At 40.4% G+C, this 9,576-nt stretch overlaps 1 protein-coding gene across 3 annotated transcripts in view; it reads left to right on the top strand.

Annotated features, from left to right (window-relative positions):
- The first annotated feature begins 332 nt into the window (after positions 1 to 332).
- PRIM2 (DNA primase subunit 2) overlaps positions 333 to 9,576 on the top strand; it is a 116,623-nt gene continuing 107,379 nt past the window's right edge. For 2 of the 3 annotated variants that reach the window (XM_054195756.1, XM_054195758.1), the window contains exons 1-4: positions 460 to 712; positions 1,417 to 1,520; positions 1,803 to 1,882; positions 6,056 to 6,176. In XM_054195756.1, coding sequence (XP_054051731.1) covers positions 556 to 712; positions 1,417 to 1,520; positions 1,803 to 1,882; positions 6,056 to 6,176 — 462 coding nt within the window. In that variant the 5' untranslated portion in view covers positions 460 to 555. Of the gene's footprint in view, positions 364 to 459; positions 713 to 1,416; positions 1,521 to 1,802; positions 1,883 to 6,055; positions 6,177 to 9,576 lie in introns of those variants that run through there. The other variant, XM_054195757.1, reaches the window with a different exon arrangement.

Here is a 9,576-nt window from a genome sequence, read left to right as displayed (position 1 = left end):
TGAGGGGGAAAAAAAGGGGGGAGAAGATTTCATTTGGTGGCAAATATTTTTAAACATGAAAACTGAGTCATGAAAACGAGGAACTGACAGAAAGTTAGTTACAGCGTACCACGCGCTGCCAGGAAACCCGGCCAAAAAGACCATTTTAATCAGTTTAGGCGTTTGGGTACGACAGACCAGCCCGCACAGCTCCCACCGCAACCGCCATGTTGGCGCCGGGCACCGTCCCCGGGGGCCTCCGCTCGCCTCGCTGTCGCCAGCCAATAGCCGCGCGGGAGGCGTGGCCCCAGATAGGCGGAGCGGGGCAGTGGGGCGGAAGTGGGCGGGGCTGGCCGTGCGCGGGAAGCCGGGGTGCGGTGGCAGGTGAGGGCCTGCGCCTTATGGCGGCGGGCGGGGGTGGTTGTCGTGGGGACTGGGGGGGTTGGTCACTCCGGGAGGGGGCGGCTGGGTCCTGTCCCACTCGAGGGCCGCCTTCCCCTTCTTCTTCCAGCCGGCCATTCCCCTCCTCCTTCCCCTCCGTGCTGTCTCTCGCCCCCAGGCCCGCCGGCGGGGTAGATGGAGTTCTCCAGCGGCCGAGCGAGGCTGAAGCAGGGGCGGCTGGCGGGGGACCGGCGGGAGCTGTACCCTCACAGCCTGCAGTTCTACCTGGAGCCCCCCACGGAAAGCATCTCGCTGGTGGAGTTTGAGAGCTTTGCCATCGACCGCCTGAAGCGTGAGTAGCGTCCCCGGCCGTCCCCGTGTCCCTTGTCCCGCCCTCCCTCCGCCGAAGCTTTTCATTCTTCCTGTCATGGCTGTATGTATTTTTGGCGGGCTTAGATACTCTCTTTGCCGGTTATTAATGTGAACTCGCTGCCTGCTCGTGCTGAAGTGAACGCCCTTTAAAGGAAAATCTGTTGCTTTAAGTATTTCAGAGCACTGTGACTGATTTCACAACAAGTGTTTGGTGTACAGCAGCCAGGACTGTATAGTTTTGATTTATTTTGGTGGGTTTTGTGAGCATGTTTTGCTTTCTAGGTGTTGCCACCTGTTCTATGTCATCTCAATACAGCAATTCAGATTGTTGTAGCTGGGCGCAAGGGTTCCCCTGAACTGCAGAAAACCACTGAATCCAAGGTTTCCTTCATTTCAGTGGAAACCAGTGTTGAGGGACTGATCCGTCAGTTAGGGTTTTTCCTTTTCCATATTGACTGTGTGGATCTTGGAGCTGGGTGAGCTGTTCAGGAGTTGTGGGCTACAGGGTAAGGTGGTCCACGCCTCATCCTCCATGTTACCCCTTTGCTCCTCATACCACAAAAAGCAATTCCCATGGCCTTACCCCAGTTTGTGCATTTCCCAAGACATGACAGTGTTAGATTTCTTTTCATTATGTTGTCTTTAACACGGACTTTTTCTTCTCTTTTCTCCAACCCCCCCCAGTGCTCAAAGTAGTTGAAAACCTTGGTGTCAGCCACGTAAGAGGTAGTGATACATACAAAACTAAGCTGGAGAGTGAGCTCCGGAAACTTAAGTTTCCCTACAAAGTAAGTAAAAATGAAAAAAGGGAATTCTCTTGCACTTTACACCACTCAAGAACTCTGAATAAAAGTACAGGGGATGTAATACTGTCCTATAACTTAAATTCTGTCATTTTGTTAGAGCTGTAGGTTTTTTTGAGAGTATAAGTTTCTTTAGGGCAGCACACTTCTTTAATAGCCTTGCATTTATTGTCTTAAAGATGAGTATTAATACACCACACAAATTAATTGTGGATTTTTAATCTGGGAGAGATTATTTCTCTGAAATAATAATAATATGTTCTGTAGGCTTTAGCTGAGGATGATTACGAGGCAAGAAGAAAAGACCATATCTCTCATTTCATACTGCGCCTTGCTTACTGTCAGTCGTAAGTACTTATTGGATTATGCCATACTTTTATTAATTTTAAATGTATACAGATGCTACATTGCTTTATTATAGACATTACAGATATTTTAGAGTTGCGTGGGGGTTTTTTTGCTATGAACATGATTTCAACTGTGATGAAAAGGGATGCTTGGAATCAAAATTAATATACAGATTTTGTAATAGTTTAAAAAAAAAAGAAAGGATAAACGTGCTTTAAGGGTGCTTTGAGGGTGTTTGTAGTGACAGATGCATTTGAAGAAAGTTCTGCTCTTCTGGGAAGTAGTATTGTCTGGTGGTAAGAATCTGATCTGGAATTCAAGAGGCATCTGGTTTTGGTTAGTCTGAGACTTCAGGAGAAATGGGTTTGGATCAAATTCACAGAAGGCAATACAAGCCATGAAACAAAATCTGAAGGTTAGGTATTTGGTTCAGGAGTGGAATTCCGTAAGCTTTGTCTGCTGTGCTGAGAAGGGAGGAAGGCATATGTAAGTGAAGCAGCCTTTCACTCAGGGTGCTGGCTGCAGTTGGTCAGTCAGAAATAATCAAGCAGGGACTTGGCTAAACACCTGCCTTTTGTCACTGATGTGATATCTTCCCCCCTGCCCTGCATCTCCATAATGGCTCTGGAATCTCATGGAATTAGCGATAGATGCAGATAATTGGACTGCTTTCTTTTTCTCTGCAAGTTATCTTTTAAAAAGAAGATCCTTGCCTTTTGTGTGATAGCTTATTTGACGGCAGTGCTTGCTTAGGAAATAAATGGGAGACACATTTCAAACCCTGTGTTTCAGGGAAGTATTTTAAGAATTATATTATAGGCAGGGCAGAGGTGGGCAGCTTGTTGAAGGTGAACCACTGTGTAGAAATAAATACAAGCTATTTTGGGCCACAGGATCATCAGGAAAGAGCCTGGCTTAGTAGTCTAGGGGGAAAGACTCCTTCTTAGGGAGGAGAGGCCTTGGATGGGGTTCCAGGACGCTCTTTTTAAACTCCTTGCAAAGTATTTTTGTGTTCCTGTTTATATACGGGTACTTTGATGCAGTGTTTCAATAAAGCAGCTTGATAGTCAATTTCCACTTAAAGTAGCTTTTTTTTTTCCTTCCCTTTGTAAAGGTGGACTTAGTGATTACTCATAAAATGGAAAATAGCATCTTAAGCACTGGGAGGTGACCCTGTACCCAGCATTTTTCCTTCTCTCTTGAAAAGCAGATATTTCAGGGATGAGATATTTCTATGCTCTAGAACTGGCATGTTCCCCCAAAGATTAAATTGGGAGGCAAATAGAATATGCTGTTAAGTTTTTATCATACTAGGTCAGAAAAGTAAGTTTGGCACAAATCAGTAGGTCAATTGATGAAAGCTATTAAGGTAGGAGCGTATGAAAAAGTGTACTTAAACAGGCATAACTGCAAGCTAGCTTGAATTCAGTTCCCTGTGGCCTGCCAGACAGCTGTGTTTACAGGTTTGTTTTCCTGTGACACTGCCTTTTGAAGTTTCTAGTTGGCCAACAGTGCCACCCAGGGGTACAAGTTTACATCAACTTTTTTTCTACTTTGCATCAATCCTCACTTATAAAATTGGATTGTTTTGTTTTGGTTTTTACCTCTTCTACCTTTTCTCTTCTATTCAGGAAACTTTCAAATGTGCTTTTGTGTTTGGTATTTTTTTTTCTTTCTGTCTGTATCACATAACAAAGACATAAATTCTTTACCAAACTTCGCAGGACCTTTTCTCTACTTCCTGCCCTTTTTTTTTTTTTTGCTTTATGATAAAAAATTAGACTTGTGTGCTGAGATTGCTGCCTCTTACATTGATTAGCGTTAACTTTTATGTGCTTTCTGTACCCATGCTCCCCTTGCTGTCTACCGTTTGGAACTTAAACTCTGAGGAATCCTATGGTGTTGGTTGCCTAGTAAAATAGACCTCTGGCCCATGCTCAGGCTATTTACAAGTTAGCGTTAAGTTGTTGGTAACTGAACTTTCATATTTAATTGTGGAGTGTGAGCTACTAGTCTTAGGCTCCGGATTAGGAGCATGTTCATGTCTTTCTAAAGTACTTCTGTGTTGATGCTTCCTAACAAATATGCCAGTCTGTCCTACTGCTCCTTGGGGGGTGAAGAGGATTGATTTCCAACCTCCCCCTGCCCCGAGTGCTGTTCCCTGATATGAAGGCACCTGTTCTTTCATATTATTTTTCTAGTCAGGAATCTACAGATCTCATTTAAACTGTTGAGTATTGTGCACACAAAAAAGTTTTAAGAGGCAAAAAACGAGGAGACGTTCCTCATGTCTGCGCTTCAACTACCTGTAACTGTCTCATCTTCAGCAGCAGCTTGGTTAGTTATCTAACGACAGTGACATTGCTTTTCAGTTAAACTTGTCGTTCTGATAAGTATTATTACTAATATGTGTCTGGAATGAGAGTGTACAACTTCTTAAAATGTTAATAATGAGTATAAGGTGTGATTTGAGTTTAGAAATGATGTAAAATTTTCTGAAGACATAAGGAAAAAATGAACATAAATAATGCCCTAATGATAATGTTCCTAAGAAAGTCAGTTTTTAAATATAGGCTGGACACATAGAGTAACGTAAGCCTGCTCATCAGCTAGTTTGTCAACTGTAGGAAGAGTCTGGGTAGGCGTGTGTATTGTATTAGAGATGACAGTAATATTTTCTTGTTTTGGTAACTTAAGTGGATAGGTGGGATTATAGCCTTTGATCTACTCTCCTGAAGGAAAGGAGGAACAAGAGACTGGCTGGCTGGGCTCCAAAGTAACTATATATGCTTATTTTTTTTTTTTTTTTCCCCCTTAGGAAAACATGCAGTGTAAGGCTGATGAATTAGAAAAAGAGTCAAAGTGTCATGTTCTAGGACTTTGTTACTGTCCAAGGTGATCACAGAAGAACTGCAGCAGATCAATCATAAAAGCATTAACTTCCATTTTAAGTTGCATGGATTATTAATACGTCCCAAGTACTTATACTTTACAAAGCACCTTAACAGAACCTTTCCATCCGGAATTATAATTTGAATAATAATTACTTTTCTTGAAGCCATATTTCAAGCAGCGCTTTTGTCCACAAAACCACAAACAACTCTGTTGTAATTCACTGGTTCCCTCTCGGAAAAGATCCTTAAATATTGTGAGGAGAACATGTAAGACTGCAGTAGTTCTGTGCTCTCTGAATTGTCACGGCAGTAGCCCACAGCGTAGCCCTTGGGGGACAGTTTTAAAGGATGGCCTGTAACAGGTGAGATGCAGTATCATCTGCATTCTGTGCCTGTATGTGCAGGGTGGCTTTTGTTACTAGTATTCTGGTACCTACTTGCTATAGTTTGAGTAACATGCTGATGCCTGGGAATCTGAGTGCTGAGATGTTAGCAATCCAGTATGCAAAGAGGAATATGAGTACTTAGAGACAGGCTTCAGTATTGTTTTTCGTTTATGCTGTCTACTGACTCCCTACACTGTCCCTGTGTTCTTGTTTATTCTCCTACTTGTTCACAACAGCAGTTGCTAACCCCCTCTTGCTCTTTTGTCAAGTGTTAGGTGTTCTATTTGTGTTCCTCACCCAAGTTCATTGTCATATATTTTCCTTTTGCTTGCTTCCAGGGTATTTTGTGCCTATCATAGAGCACTGTTGTTGTAGTATCCGAGATACGTGCATGTTCCTTCTAGCTGGAGGGTACCCCAAAAGTGAGAATTAAAAGAAGTAGGCTTCATAATGTATTTGCCTCATCAGATTATTTGTGACATTAATTGTTCAACGAAGAAATATTGTGCCATGTTGAAGGAAAAAAAAACCTGTCCCTAAGTACCAAAGGAGAACATTATCTGCAGTTGGTTATTATCTAAACTAAGTAAGGACTGATGAGTACCATTTAAGAGAGACTAATCACTTTCATACCTACAGAGCAATTATCAGTGTTGAGATCGACTGTTCTTCCAAAACATCCGTAGTCATGCTTCTTTGTGTACTGTCTCTTCAGAAGTCTTGGTTGAGTGCTCCTTACCTTCCAAGCTCCTCAGTTTGTGGGTCCCATGCCAAAGTCAGCACTACATTTAATGCTGTGTTCACTAGGTTTGACATCTAGTTTATAAAGAAAGAGGAAATGCATAACCAGAAAACGTAGTTTGGTTTTTTTTTAATTATTCTTTCTTTGCAGTGAGGAGCTCAGGCGTTGGTTTCTTCAACAAGAAATGGATCTCTTACGCTATCGCTTCAATGAACTGACTGACGGTTTAAGGCAGAAATTTCTGGAACATGTTAACTTATCTTTTGAAGCTGTAAGTATGTTACTTTCTGAATTTGTGTTATATAGCACATGCCTGATGTTTTTAAAATTCTCATTAAGCTAGTTTTAGTACTTCTATTTAAAAAAATAAAAAGTGCACTTTGGCTTTAAAAAACAACCACACAGAACTTTTGGACTTGGAGAATAGTTGTGCCCCAGAAATGAGGACTAAATGATGTAATTTTGTGCAGCAACAAGAGAAATTCAGTCTGCTTCAGTCAACCAACACTTAACTCGAAAATGTGTAATTACAAAAGCGAGTTAACAAACAATGTCATTCTAATTCTTTACCATCTTTTGAAAAACCTTAAAGATACCAAATCTGTATAGACAAACAACTGTTGCTTTTGAGATGCTTTAGGGATATTACAAAAGAGTTCCTGCTGTTACCTGCTGCTTTGTTTGTCTGAGTGGATTGAAGGAAAACATCTATTGCAGTTCCTGCTTTAATGATTTCAGTAAAATTTTGCATTGCAGCTATGAACTATTTTGTTAGAAAGCTCCAGCTTTGCCTGTAGCTCTCTTGAGTAACCTTAATGAATAAAAATTCATGTGTGATCATCACTCTACTGAAAAAACCTTTCTCTTAAAATAGTGCTTAATTAGAAGAGCTTAAATATTCTAAAACATGTGACTGACATGCATTTTATGTTGCTGGATTGAAAGGTCTGGCACCACTGCCTGTTGATGATTAAAGATGACTTGTGCAGTGTTGAGAATGAATTTGTCTAGCTCAACAGTAACACATGGACTTCCTTGGGTCTTTGAGAGACTATTGGAAATGTTATTCTTTGGTTCAACAGACCTTTCAGGGAATGATGTGTTTGTGGAGATGTATTTCTGCTGCCTGTTCCCCAGTCTCGTATTGCCCTGTCACAGTTTCAGCATTCAGGCTTGTGAGAATAAATTAATGTTTGCAGGTCGCTGGAAAAAGCTAGGAGTATGGCTTGGGTCTGTGCCACGGAATGTACCTTCAATGTTAAAATGCTTAAGAAGGAATTACTTTCTTACGCCTATTGAGGCAACAAAGTATCATTTCATTGAAAATCTGCTTCCCTGCTTCTGTTTTTCCCCCTTCCAATTCTGGTGGAAATTTATGCAAAACTGATCCCTCCTCGCACTGTTGTGAAAAATATTTGAATGTTACTAAGGAATTCCATGTGTATTTGAACTAGGTCTAAACTCTATTGTGCTATGTAGGGGCCACTAAAAAATAAGGCCACTGTAAAAGCAGTATTTTTTTCTCACTGTTGGATTTGTAAAAGCCTTTAAAAGGGAAATGAAGATGAACTGTGCTATTCACGCTTCTCAGTTAGAAATTACGGTGTTTTCATGCCTTACTGTGCATAAAACAAGATGGAAATCAAACTTTGTGTCTGCCTGTTAGAAAAGGGAATGGTCTTCAGGAAAAGGAAATAAGTTCTGATATTGCAGTCCAGTTTCTGTATTGGTAAACTGATTGGTATTCTCCTATTGGATTTTAATTGTTTAAGGTATCCTAAAAAAGTTAGCTAGACTTCTTTAAGGAGAAGACAGGCGCCTTGCATTTTCTAGATAATGGTTCTGCATCTCCAAACTGCAATCTGAGACAGGCCGGAGCTGCTGAAGTGCAGGCCTTGGTGTAGTGTGGCATAGCTGTGTCTCCAGTTAACAATTTTAAGAACCACTGTAAGAGGCGATTCTCGGTATTTACAAAAGAACCGGTCAACTTTTTTTGGATAGGAGGAATAAGTGGATCATCTTTAACAGTGCTGTTACAGTTATCTTCATTTACAGCAACAACAAAGTGAAACTAAACACTGAGAATTCAGTAACTGTCACTTCTCTCCTTTTCATGTTTACTTAAATGGATGGGAAAGTCAGATGTGTATTCTTATAATTTTTGTAGAGGTTTTGCACTGTAATTTCTGAGGTTTTATGAATTACAGATTGAGAATTGCTGCTTTGCAGAATCAAGAAGTCGTCAGTCCCCCTCAGGGATAATATTTAAGCAGCTTAAGAAGAATGTAGCACCAAAGATCTTAGTTAGCAACTTTTTGGAAAGAATGAAGTTGTTAACAACTAGAAGAAAAAATATCAGACTTTGAATGTTTTATACAAGTCAGCTGCGAAGAATTTGAAATGATAGTAGTTCTGGTCTCATGATTAAAGATAATTTTTATCAAAGAACAAGACCTTTCTGAAAATACAAATGGACATGAAATTTAATGAAAATGAATGTTTTCACTTTTATACTAGGATTTCTTGTGTCCTGTGACTGATGTTTATATTCCTAATGGAGCAAAATACATGGGAAAGGGTTTGTTAAAATAAGTAAATATTTGCTCTGGGGAGCTCTACCTAATTATAAAGGTGCCCTTTACTTGTTAAAGGGAAGCTATAAACTGGTCAAAGTATTCAGATTAAAGATGAGGACGTCAGTATAATGAATTTGTGTTTGCACATGCATAGGATTATGATCGTTCAAAATTCTTACAATGTTTGTGAAAATAGGCTTTGCCACACTTAGTATAAATTATGCAAATTTGAAGCTTAAGTAAGTTCTTCCCTGAAATGTTTTTACAAAGCTGTCACTGCTTTGAGTTAGTCCATCTTTAGTATTTCTGTGAGAAGCCTCTGGAACCTGGGCTTTCTGAAAAAATGGAAATTTTGCTTTGAGTTTATATTTGAGACGCTTTTTGGAACTACTAACGGGTAGATCGCATTTTAATCACTTGTAGGAAATAGCTTTGGTCAGTCTGTGTTCAGGCCGGTGTTCAAGATGCCTGGACTGGTGCTGCTCAGCCTGCTGGAGCACTGGTCCAGTGCTCAAAATTTTACACTGCTCTGAATTATTAGTGTTTATATTATCCTACCAATTTATGGCAGTGTATGGAAGAGGTAGAGCATGGGGTATTGAATAAAATGTCAAGCAACGTAGAGGGTAGAAGGAAAGCAGGAATAACAGGGGTGGGGTGGGAATGATGGACCTCATTTTTACTTTTTTTTTTAATGCAGCAACTTCTGTAAATTTTTAATTATTTACACTTATTTGAGGCTTTAAATTATTTTAAACTCTGATATAGATGTTCAACTGTTTTTGAGATTGAGACCCCACTAGAGCCGTTGACAACTGATATTCTTCCAGTTACTTGTAAATGGTAGAGATGAAAAAAGTTACGTAAATGGTAGAGGTGAAAAAAGGTACGTAAATGGCAGTGGTGTTTTCCTTTTCTTTAAGCATGGATATGTTAGGTTGGATAAGAAGAGGTTGTCAGGTCACTGGTGGCAAGGGATGAGGTTCTGCTCAAGAGTAGAGACTGCTGAGGATGATTTGGAATTTTACTCTTGTTACTTCTTGGTTTGAAAAACTCAGTGGTCTCAACTTCTGATGTATTCGACATCTCTGACAA

Source organism: Rissa tridactyla, chromosome 3, assembly GCF_028500815.1.
Source record: "Rissa tridactyla isolate bRisTri1 chromosome 3, bRisTri1.patW.cur.20221130, whole genome shotgun sequence".
NCBI classification, from domain to species: Eukaryota; Metazoa; Chordata; class Aves; order Charadriiformes; family Laridae; genus Rissa; species Rissa tridactyla.
The sequence above is the reverse complement of the archived record's forward strand: the minus strand, read 5'-3'. Positions and strand labels throughout refer to the sequence as shown.